The 27,126-nt window shown below is 32.9% G+C and overlaps 8 protein-coding genes and 1 long non-coding RNA gene across 12 annotated transcripts; 3 read left to right on the forward strand and 6 right to left on the reverse strand.

Annotated features, from left to right (window-relative positions):
• Positions 1–412: 412 nt before the first annotated feature.
• LOC138186506 (uncharacterized) lies at positions 413–1,894 on the reverse strand. Its single transcript, XR_011174899.1, has 3 exons — positions 1,272–1,894; positions 956–1,187; positions 413–864 (listed from the first exon to the last, which is right to left on the reverse strand). It is a non-coding gene; the product is annotated as an uncharacterized LOC138186506 (long non-coding RNA).
• Positions 1,895–3,182: 1,288 nt separating this feature from the next.
• Positions 3,183–7,451, forward strand: LOC138186491 (proclotting enzyme). The gene is made up of 6 exons (XM_069126436.1): positions 3,183–3,645; positions 4,964–5,277; positions 5,767–6,239; positions 6,484–6,758; positions 6,853–6,998; positions 7,071–7,451. The coding sequence occupies exons 1-6, from the start codon at positions 3,456–3,458 to the stop codon at positions 7,221–7,223; spliced, it is 1,551 nt and encodes a 516-aa protein (XP_068982537.1). The 5' UTR covers positions 3,183–3,455; the 3' UTR covers positions 7,224–7,451.
• gwl (serine/threonine-protein kinase greatwall) lies at positions 6,217–10,125 on the reverse strand. 2 transcript variants are annotated; one of them, XR_011174893.1, is made up of 4 exons: positions 9,688–10,125; positions 7,743–9,606; positions 7,540–7,654; positions 6,217–6,359 (listed from the first exon to the last, which is right to left on the reverse strand). XR_011174893.1 is itself a non-coding variant. In XM_069126430.1 (3 exons), exons 1-3 carry the CDS (start codon positions 9,904–9,906, stop codon positions 7,608–7,610), a joined length of 2,130 nt encoding a protein of 709 aa, XP_068982531.1. In that variant the 5' UTR covers positions 9,907–10,125; the 3' UTR covers positions 7,458–7,607. The 2 variants fall into 2 exon arrangements, 1 of the variants encoding a protein (XP_068982531.1); XM_069126430.1 differs by lacking the exon at positions 6,217–6,359 and having other exon boundaries at positions 7,458–7,654.
• A 260-nt stretch (positions 10,126–10,385) lies between these two features.
• Positions 10,386–13,048, forward strand: LOC138186492 (serine/threonine-protein kinase VRK1). The gene is made up of 7 exons (XM_069126437.1): positions 10,386–10,768; positions 10,931–10,983; positions 11,059–11,128; positions 11,258–11,454; positions 11,574–11,787; positions 11,857–12,554; positions 12,624–13,048. The coding sequence occupies exons 1-7, from the start codon at positions 10,612–10,614 to the stop codon at positions 12,750–12,752; spliced, it is 1,518 nt and encodes a 505-aa protein (XP_068982538.1). The 5' UTR covers positions 10,386–10,611; the 3' UTR covers positions 12,753–13,048.
• A 93-nt stretch (positions 13,049–13,141) lies between these two features.
• Clbn (Nuclear export mediator factor NEMF homolog Clbn) lies at positions 13,142–16,982 on the reverse strand. The gene is made up of 10 exons (XM_069126425.1): positions 16,830–16,982; positions 16,556–16,727; positions 16,286–16,488; positions 15,129–16,207; positions 14,887–15,067; positions 14,520–14,821; positions 14,256–14,418; positions 13,872–14,169; positions 13,530–13,792; positions 13,142–13,455 (listed from the first exon to the last, which is right to left on the reverse strand). Exons 1-10 carry the CDS (start codon positions 16,883–16,885, stop codon positions 13,257–13,259), a joined length of 2,916 nt encoding a protein of 971 aa, XP_068982526.1. The 5' UTR covers positions 16,886–16,982; the 3' UTR covers positions 13,142–13,256.
• A 206-nt stretch (positions 16,983–17,188) lies between these two features.
• RpS16 (ribosomal protein S16) lies at positions 17,189–18,342 on the reverse strand. Its single transcript, XM_069126450.1, has 5 exons — positions 18,245–18,342; positions 18,104–18,148; positions 17,897–18,028; positions 17,545–17,659; positions 17,189–17,460 (listed from the first exon to the last, which is right to left on the reverse strand). The coding sequence occupies exons 1-5, from the start codon at positions 18,251–18,253 to the stop codon at positions 17,315–17,317; spliced, it is 447 nt and encodes a 148-aa protein (XP_068982551.1). The 5' UTR covers positions 18,254–18,342; the 3' UTR covers positions 17,189–17,314.
• Positions 18,343–18,590: 248 nt separating this feature from the next.
• LOC138186493 (chitotriosidase-1) lies at positions 18,591–21,422 on the reverse strand. Of its 2 annotated transcripts, none has more exons than XM_069126438.1 (5): positions 21,400–21,422; positions 20,500–20,563; positions 19,649–20,310; positions 19,265–19,554; positions 18,591–19,176 (listed from the first exon to the last, which is right to left on the reverse strand). In XM_069126438.1, the coding sequence occupies exons 1-5, from the start codon at positions 21,400–21,402 to the stop codon at positions 18,759–18,761; spliced, it is 1,437 nt and encodes a 478-aa protein (XP_068982539.1). In that variant the 5' UTR covers positions 21,403–21,422; the 3' UTR covers positions 18,591–18,758. The 2 variants fall into 2 exon arrangements, with proteins under 2 accessions (XP_068982539.1, XP_068982540.1); XM_069126439.1 differs by lacking the exon at positions 21,400–21,422 and adding an exon at positions 21,227–21,388.
• Positions 21,423–21,964: 542 nt separating this feature from the next.
• mRpL54 (mitochondrial ribosomal protein L54) lies at positions 21,965–22,911 on the reverse strand. Its single transcript, XM_069126449.1, has 2 exons — positions 22,600–22,911; positions 21,965–22,401 (listed from the first exon to the last, which is right to left on the reverse strand). Exons 1-2 carry the CDS (start codon positions 22,778–22,780, stop codon positions 22,118–22,120), a joined length of 465 nt encoding a protein of 154 aa, XP_068982550.1. The 5' UTR covers positions 22,781–22,911; the 3' UTR covers positions 21,965–22,117.
• Positions 22,912–23,064: 153 nt separating this feature from the next.
• Positions 23,065–27,081, forward strand: LOC138186485 (leucine-rich repeat-containing protein 49). Of its 2 annotated transcripts, XM_069126426.1 has the most exons (7): positions 23,066–23,297; positions 23,453–23,619; positions 23,701–24,339; positions 24,434–25,692; positions 25,754–26,124; positions 26,225–26,461; positions 26,553–27,081. In XM_069126426.1, the coding sequence occupies exons 1-7, from the start codon at positions 23,268–23,270 to the stop codon at positions 26,754–26,756; spliced, it is 2,907 nt and encodes a 968-aa protein (XP_068982527.1). In that variant the 5' UTR covers positions 23,066–23,267; the 3' UTR covers positions 26,757–27,081. The 2 variants fall into 2 exon arrangements, with proteins under 2 accessions (XP_068982528.1, XP_068982527.1); XM_069126427.1 differs by lacking the exon at positions 26,553–27,081 and having other exon boundaries at positions 23,065–23,297; positions 26,201–26,335.
• The last annotated feature ends 45 nt before the right edge of the window (positions 27,082–27,126 follow it).

Genomic DNA, 27,126 nt, shown 5'->3' on the forward strand with positions numbered 1-27,126 from the left:
GGGGGGACGATGTAACGTTGCGTCGAAACGAATACCATGTAATTGCGGACCAAGTTACAAGTTCGTCCCTCCTTTCCTTTTTTCTCCCAGCTACATCGGTTCGCAATTAAGCGTGATTCGATAACATCGTTATAATGCTATTAAAATTCGAACAGTCGATAGACAATGAAACTAAAGTGTTTTTCTGCGAAACAGAGGATCAGCGGTCCGAAATCTTCTAATCCCCTCGGTGACAAATGGCTCTCAAGTACTTTGAAAACAGTCTGGTTTGATATATACAGTCATATAACGTACAGTCTTTCTGCCGATTATCAAACTTTCCTCCTTCCAATTCATTAGCGAAATTGTTAATGGATTTAGGTAGCGAAGAATATTATCCACTTAAGGAGACTTATCAAAGAGTAGAAAGCGGAGAAGACTAACTGAAAAAGTCTATTTCAAAAAGAGTCCACAGAATCGAAATGAAAAATTTTAAACTCGTTTCAAAACTACGTCATTTTAAAAGAATGTCATATGTATCTTTTAAAGATATTTCCAAAGGTTATGGCACGATTAAATAGGTTTCGCTCGTATTATGAATAACTAAAAATCAAAGCTGAATCGCAAATCAGGTACGGTGAACAACTCGGTGACGCAAATTATTAATAGCCTGACTTGGAAGAAAGAGCGAGAGGTTCAGAGGAGAAAAAGTAAAACTTCACCTTGTTTTTTCCTCTCACCCTTTTAAGGGAGAGTTCAATGAACCACGGAATGTGAAGTTTATATCCATCTCAAGGACTGGCACTGTCTTCTTTCGCTCTTTTTTTCTGAATCGCCGCCCGCGTACTGCATTTTCGTGAAAAGGACCATTCACGCGTGTCCAAGCTAAACATAAAAAAAGAAATAAGAGACAATAATACAGAAATATTTCTCAATAAACTGTGAAATATATTTTTATAATTTCGTTTATCGTTACCTTCTCTACAATTTGTAACGAATGTTGAATTCTCATTTCCAACATTATTTCCCCATTAAAGTCTTAAATTTGTGTAAATACGATTTGCCTCTTAAAAGAAAGTTCAATGAACCGCAGAATGTAAAGTTTATATCCATCTCAAGGACTGGCACTGTCTTCTCTCGCTCCTTTCTTCTGAATCGCCGCCCTCGTACTGCATTTTCGTGAAAAGAATCATTCACGCGTATCCAAGCTAAACATTAAAAGATAAGAAACATTGATACATAATTACTTGGTAAACTGTAAAATACATTTCTGTAATTCTGTTTATCATTACCTTCTCTATAGTTTTTAATGGATGTTGAATTGTCACTTCTGACACTCTTTCCCCATTAGAGTCTTAAATTTGTGTAAATGTGATTCAATTCTAAAACTAGTTATACCTTGATTCATTAGTGTCACGTGACTTTTTCGTAATTGAGTTCTTTAAGAGGCATAGAATAGACAGCGTTAAAGACTCATAATTAAGAAATTGAAAAGATTTAACAAGCTACTTGCATTAAAGCACTAACACGGATTCAGAGCATAGATTACTCCATCGTTAGCACGAACTTGTTTCTTTTACTCTAAATACTCTTCGGTTACATCCATTAAATTAAACCATCAAACTGAAATATGCTAATTCCAAATATAAAACAGCATGATAGTTCAGGACCTCTGAGCTTACTCGATAAACTTTTTTCAACTTCACTAAGTAAACGTTTGACCCTGAAAGTATAATATTAAATAAATTTTAGGCCTTTTGGCCAACATATAACCAAAATTTCTATTTCATTTTCAGATTAAACAGATATTCTTGCTATCCATTTAAATTCAATATTTTAATAATATCGATAAACTAAACTTCGTACACCTGTTACTTAATTTTAACAGTTAGTATAGATTTAGAAAATTACTTCCTTTTTGATCATATCATATCAAAGTCAAAAAATCAATGAAAACAGATTTACCAAGTTTTACAATATCAAATATGTTATATTCCGATTAAGAGACGTTAAAAAAAGATTGGGATAGAAAACAAAAACAGGTATCTGACCGATATCAAGAAAGCGATACACGCATGGTTTGAAGAAATTCCATTCATTGTGGTCAGAGGGAAATGCACGCGTACGTTGGCATTAGCGATGGTGCATGAGGAACACGCGATTGGCAAGTTCACGGCCGTCCCTTACGTGCAGCCTTCTCCTCGGCCTCTTCAAGGCCAACACGAGGATCGTACTCTCTATGCAAATGTCTATGAACTCGACATTCACGATCGGCACCGGGTTTCATGCGACAACACAAATCAAAGTTAAGCCGGTTCCGTCACACCACTTACATAATCAGTGAATTTCTATTGAAACTGTCTCGACCGCGAATCCAGAACGAATTTTGTCGTACAAATTCCATTATATATTCCTGATTCTTATCGACTAACAGTACAGTTGTCCGTTACCGAACGTAGAAATTAGATACAATCGTCGAAGCGTACCAATAAATCGTATTATCGACAGAATATTCATTATACCGGGAAGGAAAAATGATTGTCCGATGTAACAGGCTGTAAAACGAGCTCTTCGTGGACGATTGACAGCTGTTCCGTTGTCATTAATCGAATGGTTAGTTGATTGATCGACCAGTGCTCCGTCTGATCATGTTCAGTACGATAAGAAAAATATCCTTTGTCAACAGCGTGTGATTCGTTGTCAATAGAAGCAAAAATCTGTTCATAAAAGTAGAGCATTGTTTATATTAGTAAGATTATAATTTAAATTGCTAGCGATGGTGATCTCCGTGTAATATTGTAAACGAGTGTTATACACGAGTTTATATTTTTTGTAACTTACACAACAAATGAAAGGAATCCTAAAAATTGGAGGACGTATAACAAATATAATATGGTACCAGCAAAGATGTTTACGCTGTCCATTACCACCACGAGGAAGGAAATAAACTGCAAAATATAAAAATATAAAAACACGTTGAATATAACTTAATCGTAAAGAGTAAACAGAGGATCTATACCATGGAGCGTAAGAAACTTCCGAAGAAGCACTCAAACATCCGATGCAAAACGAACGTAACGTGACCGAACCAGGATAGGCCGAAGCCGGTTGGATCTTTCAATCTGCCAAAAATTAGCATACCGTCAGCTCCGATTCTGGCATCGCGTGGTCCGCCCACCCTTTTTCTTCGCGGTGTGCTCCACGCAGATGCCTCGAGGTGTTCGCACGCCCGCTAGAAGAAGACGAGAAGAACTCGATGGTGTCTCGTGCCTTGTGTCGAGCCTACCGGGGGCAAAGAACAGCGTCGATCCACGAGAGGGGAGGACAAGCCCGTTATAAGCACGAGCACCGGCTATTCAGCAGCTTAGCAACTTAGTGGCGGTCCCAGGATCCCTACCGGTAACACAGAGCCTTGAACATACTTGTGCTCCTTCTCGTTACGCGTTCTTATCTCGCTTGTTTCCGTTTCTCTGGGGATGAACCGACGACATCGAGCGTCGTCGCTAACGACGCTACTGTTGCTCGTCATACAGACTATTGTTACAATTTTGTTGATCTCTGGTAGCATAGAAGCTAATAATCCAAAAAGTAAATCAATCGTTTCTGAGTCGTCGTTCGAAGAAGTCCAACAAGGGGAGGAGGATGATAACGCGGTGATCATTGACGGTGAGTGCCAACGGGTGGTTTCCTCAACCTATACACAATTCAGTTCGTTGCAATCCATATTTAAATAAACTGAGTAGGTAAGAATTTTAGAGGATTGCTTGACATCGTTAAACTTTTGATCGAAGAAGCGAGGAAATTCGTCTTCTTGAAAATTGATCCGTATACGTCTTTCTGTAAAATTAATTCATATGCGTCTTTTTGCAAAATTGATCCATATACAATAGAAAATTTAACCAAAGAGAAGACTGTTTTAGTCTTTAGGTAGTTATACGTTCACAAAGATGTTTGAACAGAGTAACTAATGGTAGCAATTAACATCGATTAGCCTGTCACGGTATCGTTGAGCGTCTCGCTGATGGCTGAGTATCAATCACCTGGAAGGATCGTGACTGGAGGAACAGAGATAGGGAACTCGTTCGGGTTCGTTGCACGAAACCACGGTGGCATTCGAATTTGCTCGTCGCGATGATAACGATACGTGAGAATTATCGAAGGCGAGTTGCGACATGTGATCGATCATGCGTGCGTTCCATACACGGCGAACGGAAGTCTTCCAGGCGCGCGTATCGCCGTATGTGTGCACCTGTGTGTCAGCCTGTGGGTCAGCGAACTCGCTGTCAAGAATCTGGATGGAATTCTATTGTGATACGACTGTCTTGACCGATCGGCTTAATAACATTCGATGATATAACGAATTGATCTTCATCTCACCGGAAGTGAAGTGGGTTACTCTCTGAATCTGTACAGCAATTAAGATTTCTTGTGCAAATCGCGTGCAACATGATAAGATTATGTTTGTACCGTCCAGATTGATGTGTATCTACAAATATCGATAAAGATGTTAGAATATTACAGACTATTTAATCTTAATACTGCCACTCCAATCAATATTACCACTTTGATGAGACATAAAGATACACTTTTTTTTATATCTTTCGATAGTACAAAGATTAATAAAGGAAGAAACGACAAAATAAAAAAATAGAAAGATTCATGAAGTATCAATTACATTGTTTTCTTGCGAACATGTCACGCAGATACATACCATTACACGACACGGACAATCTGCATTCATTACAACGGTAGACGATGTGTCATTCTTTGTCAGACATTGTTCATTCACACATGTAAACACGGTTCTACGTGCTGTATTCTTGGTGTAAGTAGATTCTTCGTTAAACACGTTCGTAAACCGATCACGAACAACTTGGAAAAAGGCGAGTGAAATTAGCATTAGAAAAGAAATACCTGACCGACGAAATAATTAATTTTGTCATTTAAAATACGACGAACCGAAACTTATCGTTCTCTTATTTAGCTGCCAGTGATACGGACGTTCGGCTCGAGACGAGAGACGGTCGTGGTATTCTGTGGAATGGAGTTTCCAACAGCGACTCCTGCCTCACATCGAAAGGCGAAGTTGGTCGTTGTACCAGCTTCAAAGAATGCTATCCATATTTTAAAATCCCTGATCTGAGCGCTCTTGATGGTTGGGTTCTCGGTGTTTACGACACCTGCAGCTATGTACGGGATAATAGACAAACAAATTTTGGAATTTGTTGCTCCAATATACTTCCGGTCGTTACACCACCGTCAGATAATAATGAAGATCCTACTATAGAAAATGCTCAGGTAAATAGCATACTCTGGTAAATAATTATAAATATGAATTTATGATGCGCAGACTACATATGTTTATGCAAATTTTATGATAACAGTTTACTTTGGATATTTTGCACGTTTAAATTTTCCTAAAATGCATAAAAATCTGCAATCTGCTAAACAAAACGTGTTGCTGAAACCAAATGTTTCTTCACGTTTCTTTTCGTGATTTCTCTAATGGAATTATAGATCTTAGTTAGTTACCAGGAACTCGTAAAAATAATACGTGATACGAATCGAAAACGATCTATCTAACATAGAAAGTTACACCACGGGTGTATCTATCGAACAATGCGGTTTCGCAAACAGATTTTTACGACTCTACTTTACTACCGTGTCCAATTCGCATTTAGCCATTGTTCGCCGTGAAATCTTCGACTCTCGCTACTACATGTCCCGTTACTCTCATTGAAACGGTATTGTTTAATATTTCATGAAGATTCTCGTTCGATATTTCAGGAAGAGAGTGCCGATAAGAAAGACGAAGATATGACCGTGAAACCAAGACCGCAGACACCAGGTTCCTGGCCACCACCGATTCCCACGCATCCACCTGATCATACCATACCACCGCTACCTACTCATCCATCGTTCGAATTGCCGACGTTCTCTACGATAAAACCAGTTCTAACATCAAAAAAACCTAGCGTCGCAACGACCTGGCCGACGAAGAAACCCGCCTGGTGGCCACCAAGTACGTCGTTCGTGTCAACCACCAGCGAGAAACCCCTAGGAACTATTTCGAACATCGATACGTCTCAATGCGGAGCGAAGAATGGTAATCAGGACCAGGAACGGATCGTAGGCGGTCAGAATGCTGTCCCTGGCGAATGGCCTTGGATAGCGGCGCTCTTCAACGGTGGACGACAGTTTTGCGGTGGTTCGCTCATCGATGATAGACACATTCTCACCGCAGCTCATTGCGTTGCCAAGTAAGTCCTCCGAAAGACGGACCCGCATGACAAAATCATCTGGTCTTCGTATTTGTGTATGGTATTTGTGCTTCGATAATCTTCTTCCGTACTTCGTATTTGCGCTTCCATAATCTTCTCCTGTAATAAATAATAATTATCAGAATGATGGATTTATAGAAAAATTACATGTCCCCAGGAAAAAGGGAGATATAGTTGCATAGAGTTTAAGCATACAAATAAATCTTGATTACTATACTTCCAGCATGAATTCCTGGGACGTAGCGAGATTAACGGTCCGTCTGGGAGACTACAATATCAAAACGAACACGGAGATTTCACACATCGAACGACGAGTTAAACGAGTAGTTAGACACAGAGGTTTCAACGCACGCACTCTGTACAACGATATCGCATTGCTCACCCTCAATGAACCTGTTCCATTCACGAAAGAAATACGACCCATCTGCCTACCGAGTGGCCCGCAATTATACATTGGATGCACTGCTACGGTCATTGGCTGGGGCTCTTTGAGAGAAAGTAAGACAGTAAAACCGTAAAACACTAAAATTACGTTCATAAAATTTCTAACTTTCAGAAAAATTCACAACTTTGAAATATTTTAATTTTTAAGGTGGACCACAACCAGCAATACTGCAAAAGGTGTCAATACCTATCTGGTCGAACAATGAATGCAAATTAAAATACGGTGCAGCAGCACCTGGTGGTATCGTGGATAGTTTCTTGTGTGCAGGCCGAGCTGCAAAAGATTCCTGCTCGGTTTGTATTGTAAAATTATTTTGTTGCATCATCAAGCTTGAATTTTTTCACAATATATTTTTTATTTAACAGGGCGATAGCGGTGGTCCTTTAATGGTGAACGATGGCCGCTGGACGCAAGTAGGTATCGTCAGCTGGGGTATTGGATGCGGAAAAGGTCAATATCCTGGCGTATACACCAGAGTGACGCATTTCCTGCCTTGGATTCAAAAAAATTTGAAGTGAAACTCGCGCTAGAAGATACATTAGTCCTACTTAAGTATTTTGTTATTCGTAATCTTCACCCTCGCATCATCGAACTCGATATGGCGTCATGTAAAGTAACGAAATTCATAGACTACTAAAGATTTTTTACATAAATAAAAACGATATCATTCTTATAATTTATTCTTGTGCAATTTGTTTCACGAACCGCTTTCAAGCGGAACATTCATCCAAGGATAAGTAATTACACAAGAATTCTACATTGTAACAAAATATTTTATAGTACTATACATGTACAACTATATAAAAAATAGTTTAAAACTATAACAATCTTTACGTTATGTTATTCCTGTCACAAAGTAGGCCGTAGATATCTATTTCCCCATCAATGCTATACTTCAAATATTATGTGTCACAATTGCTCACATTTAAATGTTGCATGATGTTCCGTGCTAGAAAACAAACAAAAACAAGGTTTAGTAATCAGACATCAGACTGATAACGTTATTCTTCGTAATATGCTGTATAATTTAAAATTACCTTGAAAATAGCATGTATCGTAATTATCATCGGGTTGCGGTATAAAAGGGGGCGTCGCTTTCAGCGGCTCGTCCCAGGCAAAATTCTGGAAAAGTTTCATAACTCGCACTTCTTGCGCAGAAGGACGTTCATATTGATCCAAAGTGAGAAGGGCATCTATGGCTTCTACAGCAGCCGTCGACAAAGCTTCCTCTTCCTCTGGCCAAGGAATGTCTCTGGCGAGAATATTGGAAAACACAGCCTGTGGTGTTTCGTCATTAAACGGCGGAACACCGGTGCAAAACTCAAACAGGCATACACCTAAAGCCCACCAGTCTACCGCATATCCATGACCTTGTTTCAAGAGTAATTCTGGAGCGAGATAATCAGGAGTTCCAAGTATGCGATCATCTGACCGATTAACACCGGCTCTTCTTACCGATTTGGGAGTTCTGTAAGGTGTGTAACTATTACCAGAAGATGCCGGTGTCTTTATAGGAGATATGCCTTGAGGCGACCGATGTTTGTCCAAGTTATCGCCTACAGGTATCTCAGGAGCCGACTGCGACGTATGAGCCATTGGAAGTTGAAATCGTGTTGTCTTAATCAAACGTGCTGTTCTTTCCTCACATTTGTCCTCATTTTCTTCACTGTAACATCTCTGTTTCACAAATGACACTGGTGTACTGAATGCAACTCTTCCGCTTTCTTGTACTTTAGCAATATCAGTACTATTATTAGTTTGTTTTATCGATTCGGAGATAGTAGAATTGATCGGACTCCTAGAAAATATGCAACCACGATTCTTTCGTTTTGGTGTTTTGTCGAGATCTAAATCTATTGCATTTAATTCACATGTTAGGCCTGTTGTTACACTTGCAGCTCTTTTTCGTTTCGCGCCTCTAGTAAACGTACATGTACTTAATGGACTAATATGAGGGAGAGGTTGCTGAGATTGTTCAGCCTCTAGCGTGGATTCGTCCTCATCTTCTAAATTTTGATTCAATTGACTATTCACTCGAACCGAAGTCGCTTCGCATGTATGATAACTCCCAGAGCTACTTTCTTGGTCACAGTCAATGTTCTCAACGATAACATTTTCCTGATGTTTCATTAACTGAAGATCTTCTGCTGATTGAAAAGGAGTAATACCAGACACTAGGGAATAATCTCCTGACGTGACAATGGAAGAAGCTACCGAAATCGGTGATACTTGGGTTTTGGTACAATTTTGTTGCAGAGCAGAAAGTAAATTAACACCAGGTGTACTTCTATCGCTAAGATTAGATTCACTCGTGGATCTTTGTCCAGAACCAAAAGATAAATGCGACGTCAATGAAAGAAGCTGTCCAGGAGTCCTAGTGCAAAGACTAGGTGTGCAATTAACTAAATCCGATATTTCGAGATCTCTATGTAAAGATATTTTACTAAGCCCAAAATCTGTCAGCTTGACATGTCCTTCTTTCGACAAGAGCATATTATCTGGTTTTAAATCCCTATGTACAATTCCATGGGAATGAAGATATTCCAAAGCAAGACATACTTCTGCAGTATAGAAAGCTGCCATGGACTCTTCCATGTAACCATATACACCAAGCAAGCTTTTAAGATCCCCACCCACCATGTATTCCATTACTAAATAAATACTACTAACGGATTGCAATGAATAAAATAATTGTACACAATATGGGCTATGTGTTAAAGCTAATGCATTCCTTTCAATGATCACTTGCGAAGCCATATTCTTATTTATCATCTCATTTTTCTTCATTACTTTAATAGCATATACTTTTTCAGAGTTTGACTTTTTATATCCAAGGAAAACTTTGCCAAATGCACCACGGCTAATTGGTTTCACGATCTTAAAATCCTGTATTTCTGGTACCTAAACAGTAAATACAATATCAAGTAGTAAAGTCAGTTTTGATATTTAAACAATACTGATTAAATAATAATATATATTTACCTTTGCTGTGGGATTAACAATTTTAGATATGGTGTTAAAGATAGAATTGTTGATTTGCCTGCTTGCCGATCCCTGTTGCGGCGTACACTCCCCAGATAGTATTTCACGTTCACTTTCTGAGTCATTGTAATTTGCACAAGAATTTTCGTCGTCTGTTTCATTAATTTGTTCATTACCATTTAGACGTAAATTTGGCGAATCAAACGCCGCTTCTTCCATTTAAAAAAATAACCTAACTTAATTCCAACGAATTACAAACTTACGTAACGAAATTTAAAATATCGAAACTTCGATTCATAAAATAATTCGACAATACAAAAAGACTGAAGTTTTATTCATCGTTCCTCTACATTTTATGTCTTCCACTTATGTACGTAAATTAACTTCAACGGTTATCTGACATATTTGAAAATCAACATTTGTGCGACCACGTGACAAGAAAATACATTTTTGAATACTTCAAGCGGCTTGAAGTAATCAGAACCACCAACGATAATTCTTTTTTACTAACTAACGTTATATAATATAAACTAGATGTACTTAATGACTAACAGCAAATTTTACTATGGTTAGAAAAAATAATGAATTTAAATTTATTATATAGATCACAATCAATGGATTTTTTAATAATATTTTTGTGTGCATAGGAACTTCCGTCATCTTGAAACGGTTGCACTGAAGACGTACAATTCCCGCCATAAAATTTTTTGTATTTGCAGCAGCTCAAGAGCTCTGCAATTGTGAACGAACAACAGTCGTTGCTCAATGTATAGTGTGCAAAATATTTATTTAAGTAAAAATTTGTCAATTTGTTTAAATATTATTATATAGTACTTAAAATTATTGTTAATCGTGTATCTTTTCCTTCGTAAACACCACACAATTCTATACATATTGTAACAATACTTTTTTGATAACCTCATAATGTCTGAAAAGGTGATAAAAAGAGCGCCTAAGAAAAAAGGAGCATATAAATTGCCAGATCCGATATCTGTCGGTGAGATATTAACAGATATGGCAAAAAAGCAATGGATTCTTGGCAAGTCGATCGGTATTGGAGGTTTTGGTGAAATTTATTCTGGTATATATTCATATTTAACATTGATCTATTACTACTCTTATGCTTTTTATAATAAGTACATTCTTTATTCTCTACTCCCCCGCTATATTTTATAATTTATCGTGTATTAATAGAAAACATATACAGAAAGGATAATCATTTAATTTTTAATAACAATTACAGCTGCACCTTATACTGGGAAAACTCCGAAAGAATATACTAATGTAATTAAAATTGTAGGTATTAATGGCTTCTATGTATCATTTGATGATTTGTTCCATGTGAAATCCTTTACATTTTCAAAATTTTAGGAACCACACGGAAATGGACCATTGTTTGTAGAAATGCATTTTTATATGAGAAATGCTAAATCAGATGAGAGTAAGTTGTTTAAATTTTAATATTTAAATATGAATTACTTTGATATCTAGTTTCACTTCTTCCATTTTACTTTACATTTTATGATAAATTAGTATAAAGAAGGAAAGAGTATTACATGATTGATTTTAGTTAATAGTTGGAAACAGAAAAAGAAACTTACAACTCTTGGTATGCCACAATATATTGGTTCTGGAAGTCATGAATATAAAAACATAAAATATCGATTTATAATAATGGATCGGTATGGCACAGATTTATGGAAACTGTTTGAAGCAAATAATAGAAGATTTCCAGAACACACAGTATACAAAATAGCTTTACAAATAGTAAGAGGCAATCCAAAAAACAGTTTAATTCATTAGTTTATAAATCAATTTAAGCATTATAACTATTACTTTTTAAAAATGAATTATTACATTTTATATTATATCTAAAAATTTTTTAGGTAAATGTATTAGAATATATTCATTATAAAACATATGTACATGCAGATATAAAAGGAGCAAATTTACTATTAGACTTAAAGTCTCAAAATCGAGTTTATCTAGTAGATTTTGGATTGGCTTCTCATTATACTACAAAAACTGAATATAAACTAGACCCAAAAAAAGCACATAATGGAACCATTGAATACACCAGTAGAGATGCTCATATGGGAGGTAATCATTCTATGAAATTTAATGTACCAAATATAATTTTAATAAGATACATATTTTTACATATTTTAGTACCGACAATGCGCGGTGATTTCGAAATTTTGGGTTACAATATGATTCAATGGTTATGCGGTTCACTCTTATGGGAGAAAGATTTATCAGACCCAGTTACAGTACAAAAACAGAAAGAAAGAGTTTTTGATAATATTTCAGAATTTTTAAATAAGTCTTTCCACAAATCAGTTCCAAATACTATATATAAGTACATGACTTTATTAGCAAGTATTAAGTTTAATGAAACACCAGATTATGAAAAGTTTAAAAAAATACTGTCCGAAGGATTAAAACAATTATCACATAAACCAGATGGAAAACTGGAATTTAACAGTGATGTTAATTCTCAGAATGAAGTAATTCCAAAATCTACTCCACAAAAAATGAAAAGAACTATCGAGAAAAATAGGAGAAGTCCTCGTATACAATCAATAAAAAATTCGAGTCCTATGAAAAATCTTGATGATAGTACTGTAGGAATTGTAATGGACAAAAAACGTGGTGGTTTAAAGGATATTAAACTAGTATTGGATGAGATTGATTCTGATGAAGAATATGATATAAAAATAATTAAAAAAGCAAAAAGGATCCCCAGTTCTATAAGTAAATATAATGAGAAGAGCCCAGTTAAAAAAAATCCAGTCAAAAAGACTTCAGTTAAAAGCAAGGAAAGAATTAATAGAAATCGTATCATAGAATCAGATTCTGAGCCAGAGGTAATATATGCATTTTTTAAATTTAATAGCATATATGTACATGTATTACTTTATATATTATTTATGTAGATTACATCAAAAGGTACTAAATCACCGCCCATCAATGTTCCAAGCGTATCACTTAAAAATACAAGAAGTCGACGAAAAAATGTACTAATGGATGAAAGTGTTTCTGATGAAGATATGTTTAGTACATAATTTTAATATAGGTGTGAAATAAATGTGTATGTTTCAAATGCGTTTATACGCATTAGAAATCTTATTTGGATGAGTTTTGTACATTATTGTATTTATAACGAAATTTATAAAACTATTGATATTTTGATTGTGCAAAAGAAGTGTACCATTTGCAAGTGCATTTCATATTTTATAATCATATTGTACTAATTTGCATTGCTTGAAGAAATCAATATATTTTGATAAATACAATAAGGAATTGTACAAAATATAATTGTAGAATTAGTAATTTATGTAATTCTGTGCTGATTGTTAAGCAGAATTAATCTTTTATATTTATGCAAGAATAAAGTACATTATGTAAGTTGTTTAAAATGATGGCATAATATTCAAGTCTTAAACAAACAAAGTATTATTTAAAAAGATTTATCGATATATAACTTCTGTACAAGTAAATCACTTTATATATACATATACAAATACATGTTTGTTTATTAACAATGTTTACAAATTGTACTGGGACACTTATTTTTTAAGCTTCTGTATCTGCGGTGCACTTATCTTGACTTTTCCGGGAATATTTCTAGCTATCGTTTCCTCTCTTACAGCTTTTAATAAGTCTTTTTCTCTTGAAGTGATTTCTTTGTCTTTCATAAAAACTGTCATAGCAGTCTTAGCTGCTTTTCCTCTCTTACCTGTACCTGGCGTTAGCTTTACCTTAAATCTAAAATATTGTAAATATATAGTAAATAAAAATTTTAGTGTAATGTTATATAAAAATAAACTTGTTTAGCTTACTTATAGTTTAATACAGTGTTATAGGGTGCTATCACCGGCACAGCAAATAATAATTCATCTTCTGAAACAGGTTTTCCTGTTAACTGATCTAACATATCTACTTCGGGCCCCGGACCTGGATCTTCTTCTTCAATGTTTTCTACAATTTGAATATTTTGTGGTGCAACTGGTTTCGCCATACCCTTCTTCTTTGTTTGTTGCTTGGGTCCAGATGGATCTTTATTTTTATTTTTTCTTTTATTTTCTTTTGCAGCACCTGCTGACTAAGGATCATTATATTATTATGTGAGAAGCTTTTTTTTGTAGCATAAATGTCATTAATTACTAAGAGATAATATTTACTTGAAGAACTTGCATAGATAATCTTCTATCTTCTTCATCTTGATCTTTATATTTTTCTTTCATTTTCTTTAACCTTCCTTTTTGTCCTCGTTTTAAAACAACCTTATCGTTTTTTTTAGGTTCTATCTCAATCTTTCCTTTATTGTCTTTTTTAAGAGGAAGCTTCTGTTTTATTTCAGAACTCTTTTGTATATTCACAGCATTTATTATTACGGGCTTATCATCGCCTAAATAAATTACGTCTAAATCCTTTTGTGGCATCACTGTTGACTGATTATTGTCAACATGTAATTTCACCCTATAAATGTTATTTCAATAATTAATTATATAAGTAACATAATTTTTAAACATAAAAAATTACAATGAATAGATCATAGAATTTACTTTGAACCAGAAACGTCAATTCTAATTTGTGTATCGGGAAATTGAGCTGGATTATTTTCTTCATCACTAACATCTTGATTAACATTATTTTCTTCCATAATTATATCTACTTTAGATTCCTCTTGAATAGGATTTAAATTATTCTTATTTTCAGACTGGTCATCTATTTAATATAAAGATATACAATATGAATTAATAATAATGAAATTTATCTTTTTATGCATTTACATGTCATTTATACATTTGTATAACATAACATTTTACCTTCTTCGGAATCCCCTATTAATTCGATTTCTCTATCTTCTTCAATAAAAGAATCTGTGTGTTCACTTTCATCATCAATAATTCTGACTCTTCTTTCATCTTTATGTCTTTCAATTGAGCTTTCTTCTAAACGAAATAAGAATCCTAACCCCATCACTAATTGACAAGGTGGTAGGTAATTCTTTTTTCCACGAATCATAAAGGATCCAGTAGTAAGATATTCACCAGTTGGAGCCGTTTTAGATACTTGATCATTATTGACCCACCATGCTCCTGCTACTACTTTAGCATCCCATGCAATACTAATATAAAAATTATAATGTTTTTATAATAAAGACATATTAGTAAGGTATAAGCATTTATGTACCTGTAAGCAACAGCCATTGTGCCCGCTTCAGCTAAAGTTTTTGGAGGCACTGAGTCACTACCAGGATTTTTAATAACTACAGAACTAGCACCAGTTAAATCCGCGTGAACATATATATCTCCAGACTTAAGGTATCTCTTTACTATCAATTCATTTTGCTGTTGATCCCTTCCACCAATAACTACAAAGTCACAAAATTATTGGCTTTTACTGTAAATATTATATGTTTTTTATCGACTTACCAAGATAATTCTCAGAACTAATAAACCAATAAAATTTTTCAAACCAATATATTTTCCTTAGTTTGTTAATACTGTGAATAGTTTGGACTTCTTTTAGCGTTTGTTTTGTCTTCTTTTCGGCCGATTTTAAGGCCTTATCTTGCGATTCTATTGTTTTTTGTTGCTTTTTAGCTGCCGATCTCTTTTGATTGTAATACTTTGTAGCATTTCCAAAAGCTGTATGTGCTAAATCAATGTCAATTAACATAGGTTTTAATTCTGATTCTTCATCACTATCTTCATAAGGATCATGTAATAGTAAAGAAATATGATTTGTTTCTAATTTTAATTGTTTAATTGCAGATGCAACAGGATCTCCTCTGCTCTCTGCTTCTTTTAACAGCACTTTTATATCAGGCCAAGCCATTTGATTGGCAAGGGCACTTTGTATGGCTAATATAGCATTGTCCACCAAAGTTTGATTTCTAGAAATTAGTTCCGCTTTTTGTTTATCTAATTCTTGAGTTTTCTCTAAATTTATTAATCTTTGATCATGATCCTTTTTTACATTTTCTAATTTTTTAAGGGCATCTCGTTCTTGTTGCAAAGCCTTCAAGTCCAACTTTTGACCTTCCATTGTGGAAAAATATTCATCTACTGCAACATCAAAAGAATCAAATTCCTTGTATGGATAATCTGTATATTGTTCAAATAAAAATGGATGAAATTCAATATTGGTATATATGAAGTCTTCTTTGCCATCTGCAGTTGGTTTTGATTCTTTTTTTTGAATAATGTAACCTTTTGAAACATTTTTTCTAACAAAATCCATCATTTCATTTGCATATTCTAATGCCAGAATTAATTTTGGCATATGTTCTGCAACATTAAAATCTTTGCCAATTTTACAACCCAGTGTAAATCCATGTTTTAATAAAACATGATCAATTACACTAGAACCAAATTCTACAAGAGGATTTAGTAATTTTTTTAAACTTTCTCCTGCTTTAGCACTCTGTAGGTGTTGTTGTATATTTTCTATTGGTGGCATTGTATTCTGATGAGCACGGTCCATAGGATATTTCTCTTTAACAGCAAATCTAATCATTACATACTTTTTTAATCTCTCATAATTACACAATAATTCCATTTAATGTTTAACTTGCATTATAACTTACCTGATCTTATCTCCTTCTGTATGAGGCCTCAAAATATTTAAAATAGTCATTTCATGATCTGTCAACACTATGTTCCCACGATCATATAATTCTAAAATTACATGATATGCTGCTTCACCACTTCCAAATTGCAAATCGATCATTCGATCTACTCCTATTTGAGTGAGACTTTCAAGTCTTTTATTCTTAAGGTGTTTACGCATCTACAAAAAAGACATGACAAATAAATGTTTTTCTAAAAAATCGTCCAGATCTTATAATATAATGTACCTTCATCGAAAATCCTGATGGCGCTACATTTTTAGGCCATTCAAATGCCGTTGTATGAATCCTATTACCAGATTCTAATAAAAGGACACATTTTTCTTCACTTCGTTGAAGACGTATGAGATATGTTCGATGATCAATATCGTAGATTTGATTTACGCGCATACCAATAAACCTAAACGTTAAAATTGACATGAAATTATTTAAAAACACTTATCTTACATACTTCATCTTCTAACCTTTATGCACGAAAAACAACATTTTAACATTTACTTACTTTTGCAGCTCACATATCGTACAAGCAATGTCATAGGAATTAAATCTCGTTTTCATTTTTATACATATATTATTCCTTTTTAATTAAATTACTGACAGAACTTATTTTCATCTGACACTTAACTCTCACGTTGCATACGTACCACGCGTCACTACTCACTACTCACTACTCACACACACACACACACAGAGCTACACATAGCAACCATATATTTATATGTATATATATGTGTACACGTGCAACTTACATTTTTGCAATACTTATCTTTTACAAATATACTTGCAGTAAATGCAAGCAAAAGTAATCTTAAAATATACGTATGTATACTATATCTAATGTATATATCTATACAAATAAAATTTTTATCACAATGAAATGCTATATTTAACAACAAAAAATTATAGGTACATAAAGGAATGCAAGAAACTTTTTTTACATTTTTTATTCAATTATATGAATAAAGTATAATATGAAATTTGCAGGTGTTAACGATAAGATTTCTGGTATCGTGCTCTTGCACCTGGACCACCAAATTTCTTTGGTTCACACCGCCTTGGATCAGCAACTAAAAGTGTACGGTCATACTGGATAAGGATATCTTTTACTTCCTTTTTACTTGCTTCATCAACATCTACAAAAAGATATTTCACATGAATAAAATATATTTGCAATATGCTTATATGCATCTAATGTTAAATCTTTCATCAATACTTACACTTTTGATAATATGCCACAAGAGCCTTAGAAATAGCTTGGCGAATAGCATAAATTTGTGCTACATGACCACCACCATTTACTCTTACTCTAATATCAACTCCAGAGAACTTTTCCTATACAAGAAATCCAATAAATATAATATTACTAAAATAAAGACGTCCTCAACATAGTCAATATGAGGCACCACATCAGTATTATGATTTTCATAATCATAAACAGTCATTTTCGGAATAAGAAAGCATCACAGAAAAATATAAAGAAAATTTTGAAAGTTATTTTTCTGTCATCTAAACGAACGTAGATAGATATTTCTAGAATTCAATGCAATTGACATATTATCGAATACTTACTTTACCGAGTAACAAAATAGGTTCTTGTAATTTATACTGCAATACACGAGGTTCAACCAATTCCAGGGGACGTCCATTTACTCGGAGATTTCCACGGCCTCGTTTGCAGTAAGCGACCGCGGTTGCGCTTTTCTGTAAATAAACGTGTACATTTAGAAGAACACGCGCAAACATAACCCTACTCGTTTTTTGGTACTTAACACTCACTTTGCGTCCGAAGACTTGGACTGATTGTATGGGTTCTTTCTGTTTCTAAAAATAAAATTAAATGTCAGCTTGATATCGAATTGAATATTTATCTCATATACAGAACAAAAATTTATAGAATTTGGAATAGGAAAAACTTACCTTTTGCATGTTGCAATGTTCGTCGTGGAAAGGAAGTTGAACGATGTTTGTTGAACGGCCTCGATGTTTTCGGTACGGACTACACTAATCAAATTCAAGCTTCAAATGACTTCCGTTTATAAGCACAATTCAAAAACGATTCGAGATCGATTAGTAATTAAACAAGTTTTATATTTATTATCAAGTTAGTATAGAAAAAAATACTCACGTTTAATTAATTCTTAACTTTGTCCTCCAACCTTATTACATATGATTTTATTATTTATGAAAGGATTACATTTATGCAATTCTGATAATGGAAAGATAATGGAATAATAATAAAATAAGATAATGGAAATTAATCTAATTGTATTGATTAGATTTTATATTGATTTAATATTGATTAGACATTAGTTTAATTTTATATAAGAACAATAACATTTTTTTAAATAATTCAGTACAGCATGTGTAGAAATGTATACAAAATATTACGTTCTGTTACAAAATACATCTCGTTTGGTCGATTCGTATCAATCTAACAATCAGGTACATTATATCTATAATTGCAACCATTAAACGATGTATCAAATACAAGACCAGAGGGGCAGTGGAATCTATTAATAAGATATTTGTTGTATGCTCGTTGACAATAGTAAAATATTGAACAATCCTTTGGATCTCGAACAAAACCTTCTTGTGTGCATACAGAGTCAGACGGTGTTGATGATGTCGGTAATGGTCTTGTTACAGTTGATGGATCAGGTTTAGGCAATCTTGTAGGAGTAGAAGTCGGAGAAGGAGGCGGAACATATCCTTTCAGTACCCTGTTTATGCTGCGCAGAAGCGGATATTTATCACCACATGTGCCATGAAAGTCATCCGTTTCGACGCTCCACATCATCATACCTCCAAGTCCTTTGGACATAACGTACTTGGCCTTCTCTTCAAGAGATCTAGGAACATAGATATATTATTTTCTATACATCCTTATTTCTATATTTTTTATCTTTCTTTCTATGTTTTCATAAAGCGAATACTTACATGACGTCGTCGTATCCAACCCATTGGTTGTCTTTGAAAGCATAAGGCACACGTTGTTCAGGCTCGCGTTGTACGGTCCATCCCTGCTTAATATACTCGCAGATTTCGTTGTAACCAAGCATGCCACCTTCTTGCGTATAAGGACCAGCCTTTCCAGGACCAATGGTTGGAGAACCTATCGTGTTATGCGCGGAATTTGACAAGGTAAAGGATCTACCGTAAGCGGGAACACCAAGAATGAGCTTGTCAGCTGGTGCACCTTGTTCAAGCCAATATTGAACAGACGAATTCTAAAACGTAAATGTTTCATTTCAGAATCAATATATCGAATATTTTGTTATCAACTTCAGTAAAAATTAAATATAACTGAGAATGCGATTTTACCACGTTGAGCTTAGCTTGGTCTCCTGATTCCTTAGAGGAAGGATATAGAGGAGCGTTAATCGCTGCGAAATTGTTCCACGATCCATTCAAGTCGTATGCCATTAAATTAATAATGTGAGGATATTGTGAAACTTGCGAAATAAGATAAGATTTAGAAGCCGAGACTTCGGCAGCAGCGACCGCCACACTGAGAATGTAACCATGTTTATCGAATTCTTCTCTTAATTCCTTCAACATTGCAATATAGTTTTCTTTGTCGGCCAGTTTCCCGCCACGCTGGTTCGGATATTCCCAATCGAAGTCGAAACCGTCGAAATCATACGTTTTCAAAAACCTTATCACGTTCTGAACGAATCGTGCACGTACGTTAGGATTCGCTACAACATTAGAATATTTCGTGGAACCTTCATTCCAACCACCTATCGCTATCAAAGCCTTAGTTTCTGGGCTCAATTGACGAAGTCTGGTGAATTTTCCATAACCATCTCGGCCGTTTGGCAGATCTAGCCAGCTATCTAATATTCTAACGTTACCATCCTCAGAAATACCAACGAAGGTATAGATTATATGAGTACATAGATTTGGATCTATGTCGGTCGATTCGAATTGTCCAATTCCATGACGATAAGCTGCCCAGCTACCATAGTAACAAACTATCTTCTCTGAATATTAGAAACGGATTACGATATTACAACTTAAGTTGTTTGATATGGCAATTACATAGAAGAACAAAACATATCCGGTATTACGAAATTAATGAACTGATTAAATACTGATAAGGAACTTCAAAAATAATAAATGTATTGATTATTTGCCATTTATTTATCAGTAATCATGTATTTGATACTTACTATCAGCCTCGATGATTGCAGTAGCGTACACTACAAAGGCAATTAGAAACAGTACCTTCGACATCTGAAAATAAACAACTTTTTTAAGTATAGTTCAATTAATAATTGAAATTTCACCAATGGAGATATATACAAAGAACGAAGAACTTAGTGTGACATGTCGTATTCTGACAAAAAGGATATTAAAAATTCTCACTATGATTATAAAGTTTTCATATTTTTCCTTTCATATAAATTAAAATCCTTTAATCGTATTTATATCGATCTTTAATTTTTTGTTTAAATGATTATCGATTTTAATAAGACCATAGATATCATTCCACGAGTATTAATTATAATTAAGAAAATAAAATACGTGAAAGAAATTCTTTAAAATGGAGTTTGAATAATTATAATGTCAAGCGTCTCGTTTATACATATTCCGAATATTTCTTTAATTTAAAAATTGATACAGACGCATATGTAAGACAAATTGCGATAAGTTGCATCATTGCTTCTTTAACATAAAAGTGAAATAAAATAAAGCTAAAGAAAATAAAATGAATAGCTCTGTGAAAAGTAATAAGAATAGACAATATTGTTAAATGAGAATAAAAAATTTTTAGGTATATATTTATGAAAAAATTCCAAAATTCTATAGTAAATGAAAATTTTATCTGTGTCAGATACAACACTATATAAATATTGAACACAAAATAAAGTTAGATCAATATAGAAGAAATATTACCTGTCCGATAATTAAAAAATTTCACTTGTTTCAACCAGTTTTGATATGTTATAAGATATAAGGCAATTTGTCGCCTCTTAACTTAAGAAGTATTCCAAATTTATTTATCGTGTACAGATATCGAGTAATAATTGTTTCTCAGATTTCCTTAACTCAGACCTTTATATACCTACCATACAAACTTCAATCGCAATCTGGACGCGTAATCGGAATTGATCATTATCGCTGTTTGTCTTTTTCCCTTATATCGTTGCATATCCTCCACCACTCCACCAGACGTTTACTATGTTAAATATGACGGTTCCTTTGTACGAAGGAAATATTAAGATGAAGTTAGCGCAAACGTATTCACTAATGTCTAAATCAACGATAACGTGATGTCAAAGATGCGAAAATTGTAAATATTATATTTGCAAGTATTGTATATAATATTATGGAAAACAATTAGTTTGAACACGGTGTCTCAGTATTTCCTCGCGTTACATTACTTATCAGTTGTTTCCGAAGAATTCGCAAATCCGTGATTGTTCTAAATTAAATATTATGAAAGTTAATTTTACTGTCGGATGATACTTTGCCAACAAATTTCGCGCGCAAAAATATCTGATAAAAAGCGTAAATATGTACCATTTATCATTTTACTGTGTTATATAGGAAGTTTATATTATTTACACACTTATGAACATAATCTTAAACATGATACTATAAGATTTATAAGAGTATAGTTCAAAACTCACATAACTTTTATAAGTACAGTTTTATTTATGTATATACATACATTTCATAAGATTCTAAAAATATTTTAATAAAATTATCTGCTACTAAATTATTGTAATGGAAATAAAGAAGACAAAATGAAATATTATTATAGATTTGGAATTTATACAATTTTTAGAATGGTTTGTTTTTTATGATTTTATTGTTTCTTTTCTGTGCCATTTTACGTATATACCTCCAATACTGTTTTGTGTTTGGGTCTAAATCTGATAATTTCAATGGTTCAGTTCTGATTTTCCACAACCATTCAGGATATTCAAAATCTGGCTTTAATTTTATATCTTCTCCTTCTTTATAAATGTTTGATCCACATACATAATTCACTAATTTATTGACATCTTCTTCAACTGCTAAGTTTATTTTTTGTTTAACTCCTTTTACCTTCTTTTTATCAACAACTAAAAAATAAAACAATGTATTTATGAAATCATTTGACAAAAATGAATATATTAGTATTTAAAAAAACAAATTTTATAATAGGAAGTAACAATCTTTGTAAATTAAACAATATAACATGTGTGACATAACCTCTACTTTTGTTATGAACATAGAATGTTAAACTTTTACATAATGATTTTACTAAAATGTATTTTTACCTGCATAATTCTTCACCTGTATCGTATATTGTATTGCAATAATATTTTCTGTAATTCTCGGTAATCGCAAAATAGATAGGAGGGACATGGTGTTAACTACGATGATATACACGGGTGTCGAACTCATATGCCGAAAGCATTGAAGAAATCGTTCGAAAATTGAATCGTGAAATATCAACATGGAATACAAGGAAGTTCACGTTCTGTGCATGCGTAACATATTATTAATATCTTAGACAGAGACAGAAATACTCTATTCATCTCTGTCTGTCTCACAAGAACGAGAACTTCGTTATCTTCCATATTGATTTTTCACGATTAGGCACAACTCAATTTTCGGATAGTTTCCTCTAGCGAGTGTCAAGACCTGTTTATACGATCGTCATGGCCGCAACTAATGCAGTTACATTTATGATAGTTATTCTTTGCTATAGTTATTTCATTACGCGGAACTTTTAAATGTTGACAACGGTAATAAATCAAATGCGCAATGACAAACAATAATCGTTAGGCTTATGTTAGACATAGTTTTATCATGATTTAATAAAAAATCCTTAGTAACTAACTATAGACTATGACCATATCAATATTCTTTTAAATGATTAAAATTAATTTTATGATCCTGAGGAACAATATACTAACTCAATCCTTTATGTTTCGGTTATGTAATGCCAGTAAGCAGCGATAGAGTAACGCGGGTAGGTTTTATCGTAAAATGATAGAGCATATTGCATATCTCATAAAGAAGAATTTTTAATTCATACTTTTATTTTTACATTAATTTTCTTATACTATCATATCTCTTTTGATTTATATTATAGGATAATTGAAATAATGTTATTTAATGTTTTAGTCAAAAACAGTAGGTTTTGCTATAAAAGGAATTAAAGGAGAACCAATAGTTAGTCATACAGAAAATCAAGAAAACAATAATTTTTTGACAATTGCTCCTGCTTTACCTATTTTACCTGGAGCTCCTATACCACCAAAGTTATTTAAACGCCGTTATAATTTATTCAGGTATTTACTTTTTAATTAAAAATTATTTATGATTTTGGTACTAAAAATGTTTAAAGCTTTGTATATAAGTTTTACATATAGTCCAACAGATTCTCCATTTAACATAGAACATGATAAGATCGATGGTTCTAATGCAGTTACTTTACAATGGACAAGCGAAGGGAAGACTGTCATGGCAACAAGAACATCTGCAGAAAAAGAGAAAAGTCCTGACAGAATATGTCTTGATAGACGAGGACTTACCTCTTTTCCAAACATAATTGGGGAGCCACGTTTACGTTTATTATCTCTTCAACATAATCTTCTTACAAAGATTGAAAACTGTAATTTCTCTCAGTTAACAAAATTGGTGTTTCTTGATCTATATGATAATCAAATTGAAAAAATATGTAATTTTGAAATATTAGAGAATTTAAGAGTATTATTGATTGGAAAGAATAGAATAAAAAGAATTGAAGGATTAAAGCAACTTTCTAAACTGGAAGTTTTAGACCTACATGGCAATCAAATTGTACAAATTTCGGATTTAAATAATCTTGTATCCTTAAAAGTGTTAAATTTAGCTGGAAACAATATTAAAACAATAGGATACCATGATTTTCAAGGTTTGGCATCATTAAAAGAATTAAACCTCAGGCGTAATAAAATTAAAAAATTATTAGGTTTTGATGAAACACCACAACTGCAAAAATTATATTTAAGCAATAATGATATTTACAAGTAAGCATTTTATAAACATATATAAAAGATATGATGCATGATGTAGTTATAGTAATATACTTGATAATTATATGTTGAATATTTAATATTTTAGAATTGAAGATATAGGAAATCTTGTTAAAGCGTTACAGCTTAGAGAAATAACAATTGATGGAAATCCTGTAACATTGAATGGCGATTATGTTTCTTTCCTTGTATCATATCTACCAAATTTACAATTTTTATCAGCTATGCCAATCACTGAACAAATCCGAAGAGCTGCTGTGGCATGGAGAACGACGAAGGAACAAAGTAATTCAACCTTTTTAAACCTTAGTGCACAAGTTTGTATGAATGCTCGAAGAGAGGAAATTATATCAAATGCTAAAATAAGTTGGGAACTTCTCAGATGTCATTCCAGATCATCCACAAATAATAGTAATAATAAAAACAATATTCGAAATAGTAATATTAATACAGTGCAAATTCAGAAATCAAATAAATTCAATATATTAAAACCTAAGAACTTAGAAAAAGTAAAGTCGAAAGGTTTTGGGAGTTTAACATCTATAAATGAAAATATAGAAGCAACAAAAATAAATATAAAGAAAAGAAGTAATTCTAGCGATAATTTATTTCGATTAAAAGATACAACTAAAGCATATCCACTTGAATTTAAACTTCCACCAATTTTAGATTCTATTGTAGATAGTTTAATAAACAATAAATTTGATGAGAAAATAAAAAAAGATCTAACAAAGACGAAAACCGAAAGCGACACTGAGAGTACATCAAATAGTGATTCAGAGACTCTAGAAGGTCATGAAAATTTGCAAAGTTGTTTCAACTCTCATTTCTTAAACTCCAATAATTATGCTTCATCACGCGATGTTAGTAAAATTGTTAATAATGAAACATTTGATTCCATTAATGTTTTCCCATCATCAGAAATAGCTGATGAAAAGGATGATCAGCCTTATGAAATATTGAAGTCTTCTAAGCTGTTAATGAATGAGAAACAAGATCTAACAAAAATATCTCAAAGTACACAGTTTCATAATCAGCATGGTCTAATTGATTGTCAATCAAAATCAAGCATTGATTCTTCTGGATATTGTTCTTTAAGTTCTAAAACTAATAGCATTGATAGTTGTAAGTCAGTATTGAGTGACCTTAGTACCTCATCTACTACTAAAAATATATTGCAAAAATATAAAAATTTAGAAAAAGACAAGAACAAGGTAAAGAGTGCACAAGGGAAAAAAATAGTATGTTATAAAAGTAATAAAGCAGCAGCTGCTAGAGCTAAGTATAAAGCTGTTATACCACCAAGTCCAATCCCATTACAAAATACATTAAAAGAAAGAGAACAAGGTATGAGGCAATTATAATATCTGTATTATGTTATTACTCTTATATCTTTATTATTTTATAGGAGGGGATTATTTAATAGAAATAGTTGGCCGTTGTTTGAATATTTATGGTCAAGGTGCATTACGTTTTATTGATCGACTTTGGGACTCTTCAAAAGCTCAAGACGTTAATATAGTTAAATTTAATTATGTACAGTTTAATGATGTAGCCAAAGTGTTGTGTAAAATAAAAAATAGATTTCCAAATTTAGAACATTTTATGTTCAAGGAAACTAATATTAGCTATCTTGGACAGCTCAATGCATTAGCTGAAGTGCAGGGATTAACAAGTATTCATATAGAAACTGGAAATCCAATTATATCAAAGGATTGGAAAGTTTATGCTATATTTCGGCTAGCTCACTGGGGCTTAAAAATTATCAATGGAAAAGAAGTAATTATTCCTTAACTTTTCTTATAAGTCTGTATAACAATATTAAAAGCCAAGAATTACTAATTCATATTAATAGAATTAACAATTTTTTTTTTCATAGGTCACAAATGAAGAAATTGATTTAGCAAATGAAGAATATGCTGGTCTTGTTGATATTGTGATGTGTTCACTGCCAGAGTCTTTATTACAACCTTTATTACAAAGACTTCATTTAGAAAAAGTGCAAAGACAAACTGGAGAAATTACTGCCAAACAATTTTTACTTAACAGTGATCCAGCTCTAAGAAGCGTTGTTGCTAAGGAAGCATTGCAATGGAGAAAAGGAAGTATAACACAGGTAATCAACTATTCAATCAATATTTTTAGGATGAAAAAAAAATTTTAATTCAATTCAATTTGAATTTTTAAATAACTGCTTTTAACTGCAGGAAGATCTTATTTGGAGACACAGAGGAAAAATACATTTACTAAATTTAATAAACCTTACTGTAGATGCAATACAAAAGTTACAACTACTCGAAAACAAATGGCCAAGTATTTTATATGAAATAATTCATACTACCTTGTTTGATTTTTCTGAGATGGACGAATATATGAAACGCTGTAGTAAAACACTCGAAAATGATAAATAACAAGTATATCAGTGTATAATTTATTGTATATAATGTATGAAAAAGAGAGAGACAGGATTGATAAAATTGATTTAAATACTTTTCATAAAATTATACAGAATTATTGTTAAATAAGCTTACATGATCATATAAATTTGTATGAATTCACAGGATATGTTTTTATGTATTCATATAGATCTATTAGTTTGATACATATAATCTTAGGACATACTATATTTATTTGTTTTCCTGGTTAAACTTTTCTGATATGTTTAAAATATTTGCAATAATAAATGAAAATGGCATAATATTCAAGTTTTGTATAATTAAATCTGATTTTATGTAAGAGTTTATTGTAATATTAATATACAATAATGTATCTTATCTATGT

The sequence above is a fragment of the Bombus flavifrons genome, chromosome 13 (assembly GCF_040668555.2).
Source record: "Bombus flavifrons isolate JBK064 chromosome 13, iyBomFlav1_principal, whole genome shotgun sequence".
Lineage (NCBI taxonomy): Eukaryota > Metazoa > Arthropoda > Insecta > Hymenoptera > Apidae > Bombus > Bombus flavifrons.

Coding starts and splice junctions, on each gene's coding strand:
- LOC138186491 (XM_069126436.1), top strand. CDS start 3,456: ATGAACCGACGACATCGAGCGTCGTCGCTAACGACGCTACTGTTGCTC. Junction 5,278..5,766: donor CTACTATAGAAAATGCTCAG/GTAAATAGCATA, acceptor TCGATATTTCAG/GAAGAGAGTGCCGATAAGAA. Junction 6,759..6,852: donor CTGGGGCTCTTTGAGAGAAA/GTAAGACAGTAA, acceptor TTAATTTTTAAG/GTGGACCACAACCAGCAATA.
- gwl (XM_069126430.1), bottom strand. CDS start 9,906: ATGGAAGAAGCGGCGTTTGATTCGCCAAATTTACGTCTAAATGGTAAT. Junction 9,607..9,687: donor TTGTTAATCCCACAGCAAAG/GTAAATATATAT, acceptor TTTACTGTTTAG/GTACCAGAAATACAGGATTT. Junction 7,655..7,742: donor CGATACATGCTATTTTCAAG/GTAATTTTAAAT, acceptor TTTGTTTTCTAG/CACGGAACATCATGCAACAT.
- LOC138186492 (XM_069126437.1), top strand. CDS start 10,612: ATGTCTGAAAAGGTGATAAAAAGAGCGCCTAAGAAAAAAGGAGCATAT. Junction 11,455..11,573: donor ACAAAATAGCTTTACAAATA/GTAAGAGGCAAT, acceptor AAAATTTTTTAG/GTAAATGTATTAGAATATAT. Junction 12,555..12,623: donor AATCAGATTCTGAGCCAGAG/GTAATATATGCA, acceptor TTATTTATGTAG/ATTACATCAAAAGGTACTAA.
- Clbn (XM_069126425.1), bottom strand. CDS start 16,885: ATGAAAACGAGATTTAATTCCTATGACATTGCTTGTACGATATGTGAG. Junction 16,728..16,829: donor ACGATATGTGAGCTGCAAAA/GTAAGTAAATGT, acceptor TTTAACGTTTAG/GTTTATTGGTATGCGCGTAA. Junction 14,170..14,255: donor ATTGACGTTTCTGGTTCAAA/GTAAATTCTATG, acceptor TAACATTTATAG/GGTGAAATTACATGTTGACA.
- RpS16 (XM_069126450.1), bottom strand. Junction 17,660..17,896: donor CTATTTTGTTACTCGGTAAA/GTAAGTATTCGA, acceptor TTTCTTGTATAG/GAAAAGTTCTCTGGAGTTGA. Junction 17,461..17,544: donor TGTGGCATATTATCAAAAGT/GTAAGTATTGAT, acceptor ATCTTTTTGTAG/ATGTTGATGAAGCAAGTAAA.
- LOC138186493 (XM_069126438.1), bottom strand. Junction 20,311..20,499: donor TGCAATCATCGAGGCTGATA/GTAAGTATCAAA, acceptor TCTAATATTCAG/AGAAGATAGTTTGTTACTAT. Junction 19,555..19,648: donor ACCAAGCTAAGCTCAACGTG/GTAAAATCGCAT, acceptor TTTACGTTTTAG/AATTCGTCTGTTCAATATTG.
- mRpL54 (XM_069126449.1), bottom strand. CDS start 22,780: ATGTTGATATTTCACGATTCAATTTTCGAACGATTTCTTCAATGCTTT. Junction 22,402..22,599: donor ACAGGTGAAGAATTATGCAG/GTAAAAATACAT, acceptor TTTATTTTTTAG/TTGTTGATAAAAAGAAGGTA.
- LOC138186485 (XM_069126426.1), top strand. CDS start 23,268: ATGCCAGTAAGCAGCGATAGAGTAACGCGG. Junction 23,298..23,452: donor GCAGCGATAGAGTAACGCGG/GTAGGTTTTATC, acceptor TTAATGTTTTAG/TCAAAAACAGTAGGTTTTGC. Junction 26,462..26,552: donor GAAAAGGAAGTATAACACAG/GTAATCAACTAT, acceptor TTTTAACTGCAG/GAAGATCTTATTTGGAGACA.